Source organism: Equus caballus, chromosome 1 (assembly GCF_041296265.1).
Source record: "Equus caballus isolate H_3958 breed thoroughbred chromosome 1, TB-T2T, whole genome shotgun sequence".
Taxonomy (NCBI): Eukaryota; Metazoa; Chordata; class Mammalia; order Perissodactyla; family Equidae; genus Equus; species Equus caballus.
Genome location: NC_091684.1, coordinates 161,137,098 through 161,156,408, shown reverse-complemented (window position 1 = coordinate 161,156,408; position 19,311 = coordinate 161,137,098). Strand labels below are relative to the sequence as shown.

Here is a 19,311-nt window from a genome sequence, read left to right as displayed (position 1 = left end):
ATATGGGTTATATCCTATTATTTTACAGACAGGAAACTGGTGTGGAGACAAGTACCTTGCCCAAGGATTCCCCCCCACTAAGTGGCTGTTCCTGCACTCAGACTCCTTCTCTGTGACTGCTAACGCAGAAAACTGTTCAGAGAAATGAGTGCATGTGGCCAAGTTATCAAAAACTTTTCAAAGGTTTTTTTCCTTTCCTAGTACAAAAGATGTACTTACTGTTTAAAACAAACAAACGAAAGATTTCAGTAGAAAATAATTCCACCACCAGCAATCTACCTTCAGTGCTATTGGAGGCAGGAAGCAGTTGGGTGAAGGCTGAACCTGAACGCTAATTTCTCTAGCAGTGAACGGTGCATCCTGAGGTGCACCCCAGCATTCAGACAGTGGAATGCAGGGAGCCTACTCTAAGGAGCTGGAAGGCCTCCAGGGTTTCCATTCCTTCCTCTTGCTCATCCTTTGTGCTCTCACATTACAAGGATGGGGCTTGGGGGAAACCCATGAGCCCTCTAGCTTCGGCTCATCCCTCAGAGCCCCTCATCCTTTCTGAATTCATCTGATCAGTGGTAGCTCCACTCTCCCACTAGACTCAAAGCCTCTGGCATCTTCTCCTATTTCATCACTCCCTGGGGTCAGCTGCTTCCTCTCTTCCCACCCTTCCATGTTTGTACTCCATTAATCTCTGAAGGATCATAATTAGGAACTTAGGTTTTAGAATCAGACCGATCCAGAGAGAGTCTCAGCTTCCCTGAGCCTCTGTTTCTTCAGCTGTACCGTGCGATTGCCCATAGTACCTACCTCCCAGGATGTTAGTCACAGGGCGACTGTAACAACTGAAGGAGAGAATACAAGACACTGAACAGACACCTGCCTTGGTAACTGTGGACTCTGATCGCATAACTACTCTGCTTCAGAGCCTCACTGGCTCCCACACATAACAGGGTGAGGTCTGGATGCTTAGCTAGGTGCCCAGTTCAGGTGGGCACAGGCATTCCCATAGCTGCCTCTAGCCTACGTCACTGGCTGTTGAGCACATGGCTCCAGGCAAAGAAGGCTCCTGCTCTGTGCCCCCAGCCCCTCACCCTTCAAAACGTGTGCCGGCCACACCAGTGGTCAGAAGGCACCGACCTGTCATTGGCCTCTCACCAGAGAGTGTCCCAGGTATCCCACCTCTCCAGACCTGGGGAAGGGAAGGCAGATGAGGGGAGAAGATTCCATTTCCAGACATTTCAGCATTACCCAGTGGATAAACACTGTAATCCACCACGTACTGTTAAATCTAAGGGTCACCATGGAGATGAGCCATTGGTCAGTGCTCGACAGTCTTGTTCCTCTTTACTGGAGCGGGCAGGACAGGGTGGGCAGGGGGAGCACACTGGGGACTCTGCTTCCAGCGAGAGAGACGGGCCTCTCCAAAGTTTGGACTCGCGGAGAGCTCTGCGGGGGGCCCCAGCCTCGGGACCCGCCGCGGGAGGAAGGGCTCGGCCAGGCCGGAGCGAGCGGCAGGGTGTTGGGCGCAGGCCCTCTCCGTCCAGCTCCCTGAGGGCACGCGCTGCGCAAGAGAGGGCGCCGCGGCCCGGGTCTTTTCTGCCTTCAGAGCCTTGCGAGCTTTTGTCCCCGAAGCCCGGAGGACTAGGGCGGCCCTGGTTCAGGCGCCCTCTCCCGGGTAGGGGTCTGCACGCTCCCTGGTAGCCCGCTCCCTGCAGGGACGCCCGCCCCTCTCCCCGCCCCCGGCCTGGGCCCGCCCCCGCGCCTGTGTCACGGCGGGGCTGGGGGCGGAGAGCTGCCGGGCGGGACATCCGGCCCTGGTCCCTCGCCGCGCCCGCCCGCCCGCCCGCCGCCCGCTCCGGCGCCGCAGCCCGGGAGCCGGCCACCCCCGCGCGCGCCAACCCTCCCGCCAGCGCTCCCCTCTTCGACCCCCGCCCGGCGCTGCGGGCCCAACCCTCGGCTCCCGCCCCCAGCCCGAGCCCGCCTCCCGGGCGGCCCTCGGATCGGGCTGCCCGCGCAGGCCCCCACCCCGGGAGCACCATGTTCCCCCGCCCGCTGACCCCGCTGGCAGCCCCAAATGGCGCCGAGCCCCTGGGCCGGGCGCTGAGGCGGCCCCCACTGGGCAGGGCCCGGGCGGGGTTGGGGGGGCCGCCCCTGCTGCTGCCGTCCATGCTGATGTTCGCGGTGATCGTGGCCTCCAGCGGGCTGCTGCTCATGATCGAGCGGGGCATCCTGGCCGAGATGAAGCCCCTTCCCCTGCACCCTCCAAATCGCGAGGGTGTGGCCTGGCGCGGGACAGTCCTCAGGCCTGGGAGGCTGTCCCTGGATGCTGGGGACTCGGACTTGCAGGTGAGGCAGGACGTCCGGAATCGGACCTTGCGGGCAGTGTGCGGACAACCAGGCATGCCGCGGGACCCCTGGGACTTGCCAGTGGGGCAGCGGCGCACCCTGCTACGCCACATCCTCGTGAGTGACCGCTACCGCTTCCTGTACTGCTACGTCCCCAAGGTGGCTTGCTCTAACTGGAAGCGGGTGCTGAAGGTGCTGGCCGGCGTCCTGGACAGCGTGGACGTCCGCCTCAAGATGGACCACCGCAATGATCTGGTGTTCCTAGCAGACCTGCGGCCTGAGGAGATTCGCTACCGCCTGCAGCACTACTTCAAGTTCCTGTTTGTGCGGGACCCCTTGGAGCGCCTCCTCTCTGCTTACCGCAACAAGTTTGGCGAGATCCGAGAGTACCAACAGCGCTATGGCGCTGAGATCGTGCGGCGGTACAGGGCTGGAGCGGGCCCCAGCCCCGCAGGGGATGATGTCACCTTCCCGGAGTTTCTGAGATACCTGGTGGACGAGGACCCTGAGCGCATGAATGAGCATTGGATGCCCGTGTACCACCTGTGCCAGCCTTGTGCGGTGCGCTATGACTTTGTAGGCTCCTATGAGAGGCTGGAGGCTGATGCCAACCAGGTGCTGGAGTGGGTGCAGGCACCACCCCATGTGCGATTCCCAGCTCGCCAGTCCTGGTACCGGCCGGCCAGCCCTGAAAGCCTGCACTACCACCTGTGCAGTGCTCCCCGGGCCCTGCTGCAGGACGTGCTACCTAAGTACATCCTGGACTTCTCCCTCTTCGCTTACCCACTGCCTAATGTCACCAGGGAGGCCTGCCACCAATGACCATGGGTATGGGCCAGCAGCTGTTGGAGACTGATTTCGACAATGCCAGCTTTTCGGGTCGCTGCCTGCCATCCAGAGAAACCTTGGCTCTGGGGTCTGGGGCTTCTCCAGATGCCTAGATGCCAAGGATTTCCTTGTCTAAGGTGGGTGCCCACAGTGGCTCAGTGAACAGGATTGGACAGGAGGCCTGGTGTCCCCACTGAGGGGATTCCTTGGGGGCCAGTGTGATCCTTCTTGCCCTGGCGGGGCCAGACACCAGTTTGCCAGTGAAGCAACAAACACATCTGTTCTAAAGACCGACTCCAGGCCCCTGGCTGCAGGGATTATGCCGTCCACGTGGTCCACCTTAATTTAAGCTGGGGCCAAACCCAGAGGTGGCACCAATCAGGAGCACAGCCAGAGCCGGGAGCCCTATGGTTCTGACTGCCCATTCATCCACTCTGTGTGCCTAAGGGCTGGAGTCACACGTGCCTTATCAATGACTTCTGTGCCTTTCTGCTTCAGACTGAGAGTTTCCTACACTTGACAAGTAAAGACCCATTTTTCCAAGGACAGGAAAACTGTCAGGGCCCTTGCCTGGTAGCTCCAGGACCCGGCCCACAGGCATCCAAAGACCCCTGCGCCTAGCCTCTTCTTGGGGTTCTGCGCACCTCCTCCCTTCCCTCAAGGTTGTGACTGGTTGGTGTATCTGGTTACCAGTTTTCTGACGCATTTATTTAAAATTTGTACTTTTTGATAGAACCCTTGTGAAGCCTTTGTTTTATTAATAGCTGAATTTTTAATAAAGCTGTTTTGTGTACAAAGTCAGCGTCTCTGTCTCTGATTCTCCCTCTGAGCTCCTGTGGGTCCAGCAAGTCTCCGTGTCTGTTTTCCCAGGTAAGGAGCGGGAGCTTCAGGGAGAGAAAGTGAGACAAAGAGAAAGAAAGACAAAGGGTAACTTGCTTAGGCCAGTCCAGTGGGCCATTGCCAGGCCATGGAGCCTTTGGGGGCTTCCCATAGGCCGTGCCAGATCACAGACTCAGCTTCTAGGATGCCACCAATGGACCAGCCCCTTTAGGAATGGCCCCAGGTCCATAGCACACCTACAGGGATTATTCCCGAAGCAGGGGGCCGGGATGAGACGTCAACTCCTTCTCCTCCTAGGCAGGAATACTTCTTGATTGAGGAGGCCCCCAGATGAAAAAGGAGGTCATCATGTGAGCAAGGGAGGTTATTCCTGGCATTGAGAATTACAAGGAAGGCAGGGAAGCTGAGCGAGGGACAGGTTCTTGCCAACTTAGTTCCAGAAGAAGTTGTGGGCTATGTGGGAGGAATAGGGTCAGGGCAGTAGAGGATAGGCCTCAATGTGACCTGTTCCCCCACTGCTCTTCTGAGATCCCAGGCCCACCAGGGGATGGGGAACGGAGTGGCTGCACCTGCTGTGCCCATAGGAGAGATGCAAGGCCAGAGCTGGCTCTGCCCTCTTGGTCTATTTCATACACCCACAGTGGAAACACCTATACTTCAGGGACCTGAGACACTGGTGAGAGGCGGTGCCAGAGGGAGTGAGGGAGGGAGGTGGGAAGGGCCCCCTTGCAGATGCCACTTATGCCTAACTTTGCTATTGCCCTGATTTGGGAGGAGGAATTTGGGGGGTGGGGCTTCTAGGGGCACTCATGGTTCTCTGCCATGACTTACTAGGAGACCTTACCTGATCACCTGTCTGGGTCAGATGCCCCTCTTCAAGGTCGCCTGGTCTGGGGACTTCACTTCAGATAGCAGTTAGCGTGCTGTGTTGTAACTGCCCCATTACTTGTCAGCCTCCCCAAATGAGACTGTGAATTGTGTGAAGTTGAGACTGTGTCTGTCTTGTTCACCTGACATTCCCAGAACCTAGTCCAAGGGGCTGGCACACAGTAGGCATGCAGATGGCCCAGCAGAACCAAGGTGTACATCTTACTGCAGGACAGAGAGCACTGTGCTTGGAATCACCAGACCAAACAAGCCCCACCTCTACTTCTCACCAGCTGGCTGACCACTTCTCTGAGCCCCCAAGTGCCCCACTGTATCATGGGAACAATAACACCTGTCTTATATAGACAAAACGAGTAAAAAGGCCCATCCCAGTACCTGGCTCAATGGATGTTCTTTGAAATGCTAGTTGAACACCTGATCCACCAGGAGCCTGTGGGGACAGGAGAGAAGCCAGGACACTGTGTCCACTCAGCGATAGAGACCAGAGCTGCCTCTGGGCAGAGCCCCTTTGACGCGTGGGTTCACTTCCTCTGCCAACCAGTCAGTCCTCCTCTGAGCTTCCGTCCCCTTGGAAGCCCCCCATCCCCACCCTGCCCCTAGCTTCTTCCTCCTTGGCCAGGAACTGCCTCCCCAGACCCACAGCAGCTACTCCATCCCCCTCACAAGGGCCTTCAGCGCGGGACCCAGAAAATGCTGGGCCAGCTGTTATGTTGACCTCATCTCACTTAAACCTCACAACAGCCCGATACCACGGGTGTTATTCTGTTTTACAGACACGGAATCTGGCACAGAGAGAGTAAGTATCCCGCCCCCAACAGGGGGACTGTGGAAGGTGGGGGTGGAGAGAGGAGGGAATAGGAGTAGGAAGAGGAGGAGGGGTGGATGAGGTTGTATGTAGGGGGTTTGCACCCGTTCTCCCTCAGTTCTTTCATTCCTTCATTTGCAGAGAATCCAATTCAGCCCAGCTGACATTTACCAGTCCCTGCCCTGGAGGAGTGGGAGACAAATGAAGTCCTTAATGTGGTTAGCTTATTGGCTACTCTCCTCCCAGGCAGAAAAGAGTGCCAGGCCGCAGAGCATCCTGACAGCCAGAACGCAACACGTGTGGTGCGGGGAGGAGGGCTGGAGGTAAGAGGGAGACGGACTGCTGAGATAAACTGCCACCTAGTGTCATTTTCTTCCCTAGAGTCAGCTCCTGAGGAACTTACTTTGTCATCTACCCTTCCTTTCAGGAAAATGGGCTTCTTAAAAGCAGCTGAGAAGGAGACGGCAGAGAGTTGTGGGGGTCCAGCTAGCCAAACTGGGGCCTGTCTTATGCTGGACAATCAGGCCAGAGCTGGGGGTGTGTGGCAGGCTCTGGGTCGCCAGGGGAAGGACAGGAGCATTCTCAGGCCTGAACACCTGTCTGTCTTCTTGGACTGCCCCCTTTTTACTGGGTCTGCTCTCATCCCCACACGGCCAAGCCCTCGCCACTGCCTGGCGCCTGTGAGGACAAGGGTCCACTTTAGAACTCGCTCCATCATGGACAACCCAGTCCTCCTGGGCACAGCGGGATGGGGCTGGCAGTGGTTTAACTTCTCTCACCAGCTGAGGGCGATGAACAAAGGAAAGAGGAGGAGCCCAAAGCCTGGCCTTCCAGGCCTGGACCCTGACTCCACTTCCAGGCTCCAATTCTGATCCATTTTTCATCCTATCTGAAGCTACCGACCAAAAACCACCTCACCTTAAATTCTGAGGTCCTTTCCCCTCCCCTTCTCTCTCCCACCTCTGTCCCCTCCCTCCAGGAGGGTCCCACACAGGCCCTCAGCCAGAAGCAACAAGGTCTGAGTGGAGCAGCTGACCCTCCCCCCTGGGTGCATGCAGAACACTTACCTTTCCCAGGGGCCCATCACCAGAGGGGGCCAAGCCCCCAGGGCCCCTCCCAGAGTGGATCTGGTGCTTTTCTTATTGAACCAGCCCATACCTGGCTTCAAGCAAGAGGAAAGGCATTCTTTCTTTTCCTAAAGCAAAATACTAATAATTAACAATAGCTACTCTGGATTGAGAGCTCCTGTGCCAGGCACCCTCCTAAGTACTTTACATGCATCATCCTCTTCGTTCTTACAACCACCCAGCAAAGTAAGTTAAATTATTCCCCTTTCTTTTTTTCTTTAAGATTTTTAGATTTTTTCCTTTTTCTCCCCAAAGCCCCCTGGTACATAGTTATGTATTTTTAGTTGTGGGTCCTTCTAGTTGTGGCCTGTGGGATGCCTGTCTCAGCATGGCCTGATGAGCGGTGCCATGTCCGTGTCCAGGATCCGAACCTGCAAAACCCAGGGCCGCTGAAGTAGAGCATGTGAACTTAACCACTCTGCCACAGGGCCGGCCCCTAAATTATTCCCATTTTATAGATGAGGAAATTAAGCCTAAGTGACTTGGCCAAAGAGATGATGGTGTTGGGATTAAAACCATCTAATGTTTTCTCCTCCGTCAGTGAACGTGCATTGTAAGTTATCCAGCTCATTGCATTTACTGATGAACATTGTGTTCATCTTCTCTGATTTTTGCACCCTTCTCCAGCCCTCCATCTCAACGCTCAAGTGATTCTGTCCACATCCCTCTCTCCAGCTATTACAAAATTCCCCAGATTTGCCCACCCTGAGAATCAACCTTCCAGTAGTGCTGGATCCGGACCATGAATATACTAGACTTTTGTTTGGGTCTTTTGAGAAGCAGATGCCAAGACAGAATTAGATGCGCAAGAGATTTATAGGAGCAAACAGCTGTGAAGGATAAAGGGGGAGGGGAGCAGGAGTAGGCAGGGAGAGCCTGACACATGTGAAAGGAGAGAGGGAAGGAAGAATTGGGTGGGAAGAGTCTCAGGTTACAGTGCAGCTCTAAGAAAGTGTCAGCAAGGCCAGTGGGGAATTCGGAGCAAAGATGGCCTATTGGAGGAGTCCTCCATTGGGCTGAAGTCGGGGGACACGAACATTGAGGCAGATGGAAAGATGTAGAGCAGCTAGGGACTGTCAGCCAATTACACATCTCACAGCAGGTTCTCTTGAAGGGAGAGGTGAGTAGGGCACCTCAACAGCTGCCACACAGACCTAACTTGGCCACTCTGACATATGGACATTGGTCCCATAGGTTCAGTTGACATAATGACCTTTTCAACAGCCAGAAAACAGCTGTTGGCCATGCAAGAGCCTCTAGATGTCTGAGAGATCCTGAACTAGACTCTTCCCCCATGGTCACTCCTGTCTTTATCAGGAATAAAGCCCCTGCCCTCATTTGGGCATTGGAGGACAGGTGCCATCACTGTGCCCAAAAGCCCATCCTGTAATTGTCAGGGTTTTTTCTTGGCAGTTTACTCAATTCATTGCAGGTTTGTTTTTTTTTTTAAGATTTTATTTTTTCCTTTTTCTCCCCAAAGCCCCCCAGTACATAGTTGTATACTCTTCGTTGCGGGTCCCTCTAGTTGTGGCATGTGGGACGCTGCCTCAGCGTGGTCTGATGAGCAGTGCCATGTCTGCGCCCAGGATTCGAACCAACGAAACACTGGGCTGCCTGCAGCAGAGCGCGCAAACTTAACTGCTCGGCCACGGGGCCAGCCCCAATTCATTGCAGGTTTTGATTATCTTTGGTTTGTGTCATTGTCATTAATTAGGTAGATATTGATGATCACCTCTGCCTAGCTTCCACCTCTCATAGGCTCACATCCTTTCAGGTAAGAGCAGACTCACCCAGAGGTTGAGTCTGGATGCTGAAGCCCCAGACCTCCCAGGGGATATAGTCCAGGCTTCCTCCCAGTGTGATCATCCCCCTGGACTTAAATGCCAGGGGCAGCCTGAGAGGGAAGTGAAGTTCCAGCGACCCATATGCAGAGCAGTACCAAGTCTTCTGTAGCATCCTCCTCCTGAGCTCTTTAGCTTGTTTCCGCCTGGTCCTGGACCCATCTGCGGAGGAGTCTCCATAGAGGGAAAGAGGATCACAGCATCAGTCCTGATTGTGCCATTGTGAGGGGACTAGGAGGACCAAGGTCAGACCAGGTCGCCCCTGCTCCTCAACCCTCCCACAAGAAAACTGTGCCAGCTCAGCCTTGCAGTGGGACTTTGGACGGCAGAAGGACATAACAGGGCTTCAGGAGCTGGGGAAGGAAGAGCTTGTGGTGCCCTTCCTGCCACTGGCCCAGCAGAGCCCCCAGACCTGCTGACTCAGTGACTGTTTGCAGTTGGAGGGAACCAGATATTCAACCTCACAGAAGCCAAGGGGGCAGGAGGTCATCAGGCATCCACTGGATCATTTCTCTGTCCTCAGCCCTGGAGATATTGAGTTGCCTCTGGGAACACCACCAGAGCCCCAGGGGCAGCAGAGTCCCAAGAGGCCAGGCACTTTGGTCAGAGGAAACATCAGAGCAGAGGTGTCCATGGAGCTGGAGATCGGGCTGGCCCCTAAGTGTGCCGCTGTGAAGGGCCACAGGCTGCCTGAAGGAAGGCACTTGAGGCAGGCCCAAGAATGGTGAGGTTGGTTGCGCAGGGGTCAGGAGAATGGGGCAAGGCTTTCTGGTTGAAGAGCTAAGCCGAACTGGGGGTCAGCTGACCACTGGCGACCCAGGCATGCCTGACCCTCTCACCTTCTGCCCCTAATGAGAAGCCTTAATGAGCCTCTTCTACAGAAGCTGCTGGACACAGTGGCAGGCTAGTCCATGGAAGGGGCGTCTCCTGCTGCCTGGGTGCAAGTGTCCAGTAATAAAAAGAGAGCTGTTCTGATAGATGAAAGAGAGAGCTGGCCTAACTAAAGCAGGAAAGCCAGCCCATGCAACTTTTGGGGAGGAATCCTTGATTTTTGTTCACTGAGACTACCCTTAGCCCAAGAACCCACAGATAAAGTTAATAGATGGAGGGATGAGGGAGCGATGGGCACAGAGGAGGAATAGAACAAGATAGGGGACTCATAGTCACAGCTCAGATGTCTGGCCCTCCCTGAGGCTTTTCTCAGCTACTGACCAATTAGCCCCTTCCTCCTCTAAAGTTCTGTGGTCCCTACTACACACTTCTAGGGGAGCTTTCATCCCATGATGTTACTCGTCTGTCCCTGCCCTGTAGACTGAGAGTTTCCCAAAGACAAGGGCCAGGCTTTGTTTCTCTTTGTATTTAGTACATAATAGGTGCTCAATAAAGATTGAATAAGTAGAAGGTCAGATGACTGAATGGATGAACACATGGATGGATGGATGAATGGATAGATAGGTGTGTGTGTGAGTGTGTATATATGTAAATGGTGTGTGTGTGTGACTGAATGGATGAACACATGGATGGATGGAGGGATTGGTGGATTTTGGAGAACATGTATGGATGGATGGGCAGATGGCAGCAAGGGGAATAGAGGAAGAGGAACTTCTGCAGGAAGAGAAATCAGGAGTCACAGTGGACATCTGCTGGTTAGCATAGTGCTTCTTAAAAGGAGAAGACTGGAAGGAGAGATGTTCCACTACAGAAGCAATGGTAGAGATTTGGGGTCCTAGATGGAGGAAGAGGCCCAGGTAGGGCTGGGTCCTGGGCATGCTGACAAACAGGAGGGAAGGGGTGCCACCTGGACTGGCAGGAGCATAGCCAGGTGAGAGACAGATGTCATGAAAAGTAGAACCAAGAAAGGAGCCCAGGAGTTGAGGAGTGACCATGGGAATTCCCTGAACGGAAGAACTTTCAGCAATCAAATGGCTTCCCTAAAGCAGAGGTAAAAGGGGGCGGAGTTCATTTGTTCCTGACCCATCCAGGCTTCCTAGAGGAGATGGGTCTCAGCCTCCAGTGGTTACTAGGGAGGGAGTCCCTTGGGGTGTTAAGGACTCAGAGTGACCCAATTTTTGTGTTTCAGTCCAGAGTCTGCCACAAGCCTCTGATGATCTTGAGCAAGTCCCTTCTCTAAGTCTCAGTTTCCTCACCGGTCACCTTCACTACCTTATAGGGACTTGCAGACCACGTGAGGAAAGGAGTTTTTGCACAGTATAAAACTGCACAAACAGAAGGCTGGAGGGCGTCAGTAGACTGAGAGCCTAGGAGTCAGGAAGTGCTGGATTCAGATCCTTGCTCTCTTGCTCAGACTTACTAGATGGGCCAATCCAACAAGCCTCTCAACCTTTCCAAGCCTGTTTCCCCACAACCGAAACAAGCTAAATAACATCTATCCTGAAGAGTTGTTGTGAGGTTTCAAAGTAAATCACAGAGCATGCCTGGCACTCAATAAATGGGAGCTAATATTACACAGAAGGGATTAATCAGGGCTGTTGTGTGCCGCTGGGCTGCGGGTGCTCAGACTCAGGCTGGGTCTCCCAGAGGAAGGAGCACCTCTTTCTCATTCTCACAAGGTACCGTCTGCTCTCCAAGTTCTGCGGCCGGGGAGGCTGCCTCCACCACGCCTGGGATTAAAACTGCCATTTCCACCTCCAATTTCTTACCTTCCACAGAGAAGTCTGAAGACCAGGCTCTAAACGTGGCCGACAGCCTGGGCCCAGTCATTCTCTGCTCAGAGTGTCAGGAACACTGTCATCACCCCTTGAGTGGCCCAGCAAAGTGGAGGAGGCTCCACTAAGGCTCCAGCACCCCGAGTCCTGTCACCATCCCATGCCAGATCCTGTCATCCCCCTGTTCTACAGTCATTCTTTTGGTTTAAGAAATCATCCCCACAGAGATGCAAAAGTCAAATAATCATAGTAAGAAGCTATCATTTATTAACTGCTTCTTTGTGCCAGGCCCTGTGCGAAGAGATGTCTGTATATCTTTTCTCCTATTTTTATTTTGAGAATGTTCAAACCTACAAAAAAGTTATAAAAATAGTACGATGAACACTCTTGGTCCTAGATTCACCAGTTTACATTTTGCCACATTTGTTTTCTCTTTCTGTGGATGTAGGTTTGCTGAACCATTTCAGAACAGATTACAGACATGGGGGGTGATGGTTCACCCCCAAAATATTTCAAAGTGTATCTCCTAAGGAGAAGAACATTCTGCTGTGTGATCCAATACCGTAATTAAACCTAAGACATTTTACATTAATACAACAGTATTATGTAAGTCCATATTCAAATTTTCCCAATTGTCCAGATAATGTCTTTTGACCTTTTTTTTAAAAAAATCCAATCAAGGATCATGCACTGTATTTAGTTGTCATGGCTTCTTAGTCTCTTTCCTGTAAAACAGTCTCCCACCTTTTTTTTTGATCTTTTATGCCATTGACATTTTTAAGCATTCACATCAGTTGTTTTGCAGAATGTCCCTCAGTTTGGACATTCTGGTGATTTCCTCATGGTTAGATTCAGGTTGGCTCTCACGTTGAGTGTTCCCAGTAACCCTCTGATGGATTTTACTACTCCCTTTTGCAGAAATGAAGGCTGAGGCTCAGAGAGGCCTGTCACAGAGCTGTGAGAAGCTGAACCGGGATTGGATGCAGAGAGCTTGCTTCTTGGGTCTGTCTTCATCCCCTGTGGTGCCAGGAGCAGCTGTGAAGTCTTGTCAGTAGGGGTCTTAGGATGGATTCGTTTATCAGCCCCTTTTAGCACCTTGACCATGAATGGAGAGCAGATTTTGGCAGGACCTGGTGTGGGAAAAAGAGGGATATCCCAGGGGAGGGGACACCTCCAACTTACTCTGCAGTAAGCCTGGGTCTCCATAGTCAGCTCTAGCTGGAACCCCCAAAAGCCCCGTTCTGGTGTTTCAGAAATTTGACTTTTTCTGCTGCCTTCTAGACCTTCAGGGGAAACGATACATCACATCACACACACACACACACACACACACTCTCTCTCTCTCTCTCTCTCTCACATCCCACATGCCACACACTACCAAGGGTATAACAATCTTCTGGGTACCGCTATCACTAAATTATGTCTCGTTGCCTAGCAACCATAGGGCAGTTCACCCTTCCCAGCCAGAGGGTGGGTAGAGGGGACAACCACATGACTGGCCGGGTGTCTCTTGCTCGGGAGGTCTCCTGGCCCCCCTTCCTCATGACTGGTTGCCTAACAACCAAGGAGGTCCTTGTGCTCTGGGGAGTTACCTTCGTCTTCACAGGGGATGAGCAGAGTCTCTTTAGGGCCTTTCCTCTCAGCTTGGGAGCCACACAAGAGTGTTATGGAACATGGGACTCCTCCCAGGGACGGGTGCCCGAGAGCCAAGGGGAGGACACACACCTCACCCTGTAGTGAATCTTGAAGAGAAAAGGGTAAAAGGAGAAGATCCAGGTAAGAACCTCATCATGCCAGGACAGTTAAGCTTCTTGTGGTACAGTGCCACAGAGGTTCAGAGACCCGCTGGCCAAGAGTGTTGGTTTGAGTCCCGGCCATGCCCCTCGGTGAAAGGAGAGAGAGGGATGGTCCACGTAAGCGGGCAGCTCCTTAATCATGCAAGCCTGCAGCTAATGGTGAATTCGTGTGTATAACTTTAACTGTTTTGTTTGGGTAAGCTTTAGGCCAAAGGTCCTTGCTAGGGTCTTTGGGACCCCTAGGGGTCTGTGGACAGAATTCAGGGGACTGGTAAACTTAGGGAAAAGTTGCATCTTTATTTTCCCTAACCTCTTCTGAAATGTAGCGAATATTTTATGAAATATTGTAAATTCATAGTTTTATAAGACGTTAGTAAAGTAGGTGACTCTGTCATCTATAGAAATCACAGATATTTTCTATCACCTTATAGTTATTGAAGATATTACAAGCTATCAATTGTACTCATCACTATCTAGAAATTACAGAATTATTAGACCTGCCACCAGAATCTTAATGTGTTCATAAAGAAGCACATATCAATATCACATTTTTGGTTTTTAGTATTTTGATAGCTAATTTTCAATATTCTTGGTTTCTTTTGCAATCGTATGTATATTTTATGCAAAATATTATTCCAAGGCTTCACCAGACCACCACAGGGGGCTGTGGTACAAAAAAAGGTGAAGAGCCTCAGGTTTAGGCTATGAAAGTTTTTGTCAAACTAAGACCCAAGGAAGTATCTGGGGAGTCTCCTAACTTTGAATGTCGATGGTAACCTAAGCAAATTACCATATGGAATTCCTGATGGCGTGAAAGACTGCCTCGTAACCCAGCAGCACCACACCGTCTCAGCTTCCAAGTTTGCATTTACGACAGAGGTGGTGCCAACCAGCTCCACCCAAGTGGTTCCATTCTAATTATAGAAGAACAGAGACAGATCTAGTCTGTAAAATGTGGTAATATGAAAAGAAAAGAAAAATGGTGGGGAGGCTGGTCAAATGAAGTGTGCTGGACTCATAGAACCCGCACGCTGGCAGTGGGCACCAGAGTGAGATGCTCAGAATTCAGTGGCAGCAACACGGTATCATTTATCACATAAAATTAGTGCTTTTAATTTGAGTTGTTTTCAGTTGTGATTTTGTTTGAATTTGTAGTTTGATTTTGGTCTTCACAGTAGTAGGGTAACTATTAGCATGAGTATCTTTAGCTTCATGTCTCGTACTTACTTGAGTAACAAGTCGACGCCAGAGATCTGGGTGTTTTTTCTTCTCTTTTAGCAGGGGTACGTACTCAGGCGTGAGACGCACTGGGCTCCGGTGCTCACAGATAACTCTTCATGTTTCCTGCTCTAGTTCACCCCATTTTCTTCTGAAGAATGACCGAGTTAGAGCTTCAAGCATCAGAGTGATTCAATTTCAGAGGCTTCCCAGCTACAGAATTAAATAGCAATTTATCTAGTAATTTCTGGAGATGCCAAGTGTATGGTTCCTTGATTTGTCCACAGTCACTTTCCCACATTGTGAGGACTGAAGCATATAAATGGTTTTATTCCGGCGAGCGTGTTCGACTTTCTTGAGGTATGACTTTCTTGTGATATAAGCGCTAATCATGAGGTGCAGGGCCCAGACTGTCTTGAAGACAAGGGGACAGACTGGGCTGAACGTATGGTGTCCATGAAATATTCTTCATTTCCTCATCTGCTCTGGAAAGCGTTTAAGTCATGTTTTCTATAGTTCTATCATTTAAAAAATATATTCATATAATATATAAAAAATATATAACTGTATATGCCATAGGAAAAAATATGTACATATATATATATATATATATATATATATATATATAATTTTTTTTCCTGTAGCAGGGCATAAAAATTAGAAAACCTATAAAGTATCAGAGGGTTCAACTTTAAAGTCTGTCTCAAAGAGTCAAAAGTGGTGATTAACTTTGACCCTCTTGAGAATCAAATATCAAGCAATTTACCGGTGTTGGTGTTGTAAAATGCTATGTAGCCTTCGTTGGACTCTGAGTCCCACTCAATATGGCAATATTGTTCCCAGAACTAAAGGCTCCCTCTCTGTTCGAGAGTCCCAGCCGCTCACACTGCCACTCCGCTGCTGTGGGGGCTCTTCCAGTTGTCCTGGTGACCTCACTCTGTTTCCAGGCCACTCAACAGCCTGTGGAGTGGCTGCCAGCCTTGGACAGTGCTCTTGCCCCCGGGTGTGCCCTTCCTCAGGGCAGCTTCCTCTTGGCACTACCTCCTCCCCACCCCACTGGGATGTACTCTGTGCTGTGGTGCCCTTACTTGCAAATATAGCTCCTCGTGTCGCCACACCTGACTGCTTGAGGTCAGGGTGGTTTCTCTCCCATCATTCTCGCTCCTTTTCTAGAAGGAACTTGGAAAGTGATGGTTTTCTCAAGGCCTGGCTGGAGGATACTCCTTGAGGAACATCATGCAGAACAGCATCAGAAGAGGTTCCTACACAAGGGGCTCTTTTTTATGTGTGTGTGGTAAAAAACACACGACATAAATTTACCCTCTGAACAATGTTTAAGTGTACAGTACAGTATTGCTAACCGTGTGCACATTGTTATACAATAGATCTCTAGAACTTTTTCATCTTGCATGACTGAAACTATACCTGTTCAACAAGAATTCCCTATTTCCCTTCCCCCAGCCCCTGGCCACCGTTCCACGTTCTGTTTCTTTGAGTTGGACTACTTTAGCTCCTCATATGAGTGGGATCATGCAGGACTTGTCTTTTTGTGACTGACTCATTTACTTAGCATAATGTCCTCAAGGTTCTTCATGTTGTAGCATGTGACCACATTTTCTTCTTTTTTTAAGCCTGAATAATATTCGATTGTAGGTATATACCCCATTTTGTTGATCCATTCATCCATTGATGGACATTAAGGTTGTTTTTACATTTGGGCTATTGTGAATAATGCTGCAATGGACATGGGTGTGCAAATATCTCTTTAAGATCCTGTTTTAAATTCTTTCAGATATATACCTAGGAGTGGGACTGCTGAATCATATGGTAGATCTATTTTTATTATTTTAAGGAACCTCCATGCTGTTTTCCACAGCAGCTGCACCATTTTACCTTCCCACCGACAGTGCACAAGGTTCCAATATGTCCACATCCTCACCAGCACTTCTTTTCTGTTTTGTTCTTTGATAGTGGCCACCATATTGGCTGTGAGGTGATAGCTCACTGTGGTTTTCATTTGCATTTCTCTGATGATTGATGATGTTGAACATCTTTGCATATGCTTGTTGGTCATTTGTATATCTTTTTTGGAGAAATGTCTACTCAAGTCCTTTGCCCATTTTCAAATCAGGTTATTTTGGGTTTTGTTGTTGAATTGTAGGAGTTCTTTATACATTCTGGATATTAACCCCTTATTAGATATATGCTTTGCAAATATTTTTTCCCATTCCATAGGTTGCCTTTTTATTCTGTTGATTGTTTCCTTTGCTGCACAGAACTTTTTAGGTTTCATATCCTCTCATTTTTCTAGTTTTGCTTTAGTTTTTTTTGCCTGTGCTTTTGGCTTTGTATCCAAGAAATCATTGCCCAATGAGATACCACCTCACAGCCGTCAGAATGGCTATAATTAACAAGACAAGAAATAACAAGTGTTGGAGAGGATGTGGAGAGAAGGGAACACTCATACACTGATGGTGGGAGTGCAAACTGGTCCAGCTACTAGGGAAAACAGTATGGAGATTCCTCAAAAAATTAAGAATGGAACTACCATACAATCCAGCTATTCCACTGCTGGGTATTTATCCAAAGAACATGAGAACATGAATGCATCAACATATGTGCACCCCTGTGTTCATTGCAGCCTTATTCACAATAACGAAGAATTGGAAGCAACCTAGGGGCTGGACTGGTGGTGCAGCAGTTAAGTTCTCACGTTCCATTTTGGAGGCCCAGGGTTCACCGGTTCAGATTCTGGGTGCAGACCTACGCACGGCTTGTCAAGCCATGCTGTGGCAGGCATCCTACATATAAAAAGCAGAGGAAGATGGGCACAGATGTTAGCTCAGGGCCAGTCTTCCTCAGCAAAAAGAGGAGGATTGGTGGTAGATGTTGGCTGAGGGTTAATCTTCACCACAAAAAAAAAAAAAAAAGAATTGGAAGCAACCTAAGTGCCCATCAGGGGAAGAATGGATAAAGAAGATGTGGTATATATACACAATGGAATACTACTCAGCCACGAAAAAGATGAAATTGTCCCATTTCCAACAACATGTATGGATCTTAAGGGTATTATGCTAAGTAAAATAAATCAGAGGGAGAAAGTCAAGTACCATATGATCTCTCTCATAAATAGAAGATAAAAACAACAACAAACAATCACACAGAGACAGAGATTGGATTGGTGATTACCAGAGGGGAAGGGGAGAGGGAGGAGAGTGAGAGGGGTGACCAGGCACATGTGTTATGGTGATGGATGCTAATTAGTCTTTGAGTGATGAACGTGATGTAAACTACACAGAAATCAAAACATAATGATGTACACCTGAAATTTATATAATGTTATAAACCAGTGTTACCTCAATAAAAAAAATAATGAAAGCATTGCCCATTTAGTGGTGTGAAAGTTTCCTCCTATGTTTTTTTCTAGGAGATTTACAGCTTCAGGTCTTACAGTTAGGTTTTTAACCTATTTTGAATTAATTTTGTTGATGGTATAAGGTAAGGATCCATCTTGATTCTTTTGCCTGTGTATATCCAGCTTTCCCAACACCCTTTGTTGAAAGACTGTCCTTTCTCCATTGTGTGGTCTTGGCACCCTTGTTGAAAATCATTTGAGTGTATCTGTGACAGTTTGTTTCTGGGCTCTCTATTCTGTTCCATTGGTCTATATGTCTGTCTTTAGGCCAGTACCATACTGTGTTTTTTTTCTTTTTTTTTGAGGAAGATTAGCCCTGAGCTAAAATCTGCTGCCAATCCCCCTCTTTTTGCTGAGGAAGACTGGCCCTGAGCTAACATCTGTGCCAATCTTCCTCTATTTTATATGTGGGACACCTACCACAGCATGGCTTGATAAGTGGTGCTAGGTCCATGCCCAGGATCCAAACTGGTGAACCCCAGGGGCTGCCAAAGCGAAGCACATGAACTTAACTGCTACGCTACTGGGCCAGCCTCAGTACCATACTGTTTTGATTACTATAGCTTTGTAACATGTTTTGAAATCAAGAAATGTGAGTCCTCCAGCTTTGTTCTTCTTTCTCAAAATTGTTTTGACTCTTCAGGGTCCTTTGAGATTCCATATGAATTTTAGGATTTTTTTCTATTTCTGCAAAAAATGCCATTGGTAGACCAGGAGTTCTTGACCTATGGTCACAGAATCCCAGGATGGCATTTGAGGTGCTGAGAGGCCTCTGGAACTGTGAGTGTCTGCCTCCAAGCATTTTTATCTGGTTGCTGCTCTGACATCTGAGGGGTCCTGGGTACCTGCAGATTGGGCTCCTGATCACATGTTCCAGAAAGTTCAAGAGTGATGGCCGTGAGCAGTCAATTTGTCATGATGCAAAGGGAATTCACACACAGGCGTAAAAGCCAAAGGAACTCCAGGAATACAAAGCTGGCCTTATTGTTACTTAACATTGTTGCTGTTGGACTTTTCAGCTACTGCTATTGACACTTTGGCAGAAATAATTGCTCTCCTTCTCTGGACCCTTGAAGGGTTTATTACAAAGAGTGACATTCCACTAACTGATTATAGCTGTAGGGGTGTTTTGCCTAAAATGGATGTCTGCTTTTCTCAAAACTTGTCCTCTTTATCTGTTTGGGTCCCCAGTGGCCTATCTCAGACTGTAAACCCCACAGGGGCAGGACAAGTGTCATTTTTAATTGTCCCTGCCTCATCACGTCAGGTGTGGGAGTCTGGTGATGAAGTTTTACTGTGAGTGTTCCAAGCAGGTTGGGGAGCCGCTTACAAAGCATTGACACATTTTGTTCAATAGTTTCTATTCTTTTTTTTTTATGATTGACCCTGAGCTAACATCTATTGCCAATCTTCTTTTTTTTCCTCTTCTTCCCAAAATCTCCCAGTACATGGTTGTATATTCTAGTTGTAGGTCCTTCTAGTTCTGCTGTGTGAGACGCTGATGAGCGGTGCTATGTCCACAACCAGGATCTGAACCATGTGAAACCCTG

The 19,311-nt window shown here is 49.6% G+C and overlaps 1 protein-coding gene across 1 annotated transcript; it reads left to right on the top strand.

Moving 5' to 3' along the window:
* The first annotated feature begins 1,805 nt into the window (after positions 1-1,805).
* On the top strand, positions 1,806-3,962 carry CHST14 (carbohydrate sulfotransferase 14). Its single transcript, XM_023619974.2, has one exon. It carries the CDS (start codon positions 2,029-2,031, stop codon positions 3,157-3,159), a length of 1,131 nt encoding a protein of 376 aa, XP_023475742.1. The 5' UTR covers positions 1,806-2,028; the 3' UTR covers positions 3,160-3,962.
* The last annotated feature ends 15,349 nt before the right edge of the window (positions 3,963-19,311 follow it).

What these genes read in the sequence shown, in the direction of transcription:
- CHST14 (XM_023619974.2), top strand. Translation starts at nt 2,029, where the DNA reads ATGTTCCCCCGCCCGCTGACCCCGCTGGCAGCCCCAAATGGCGCCGAG.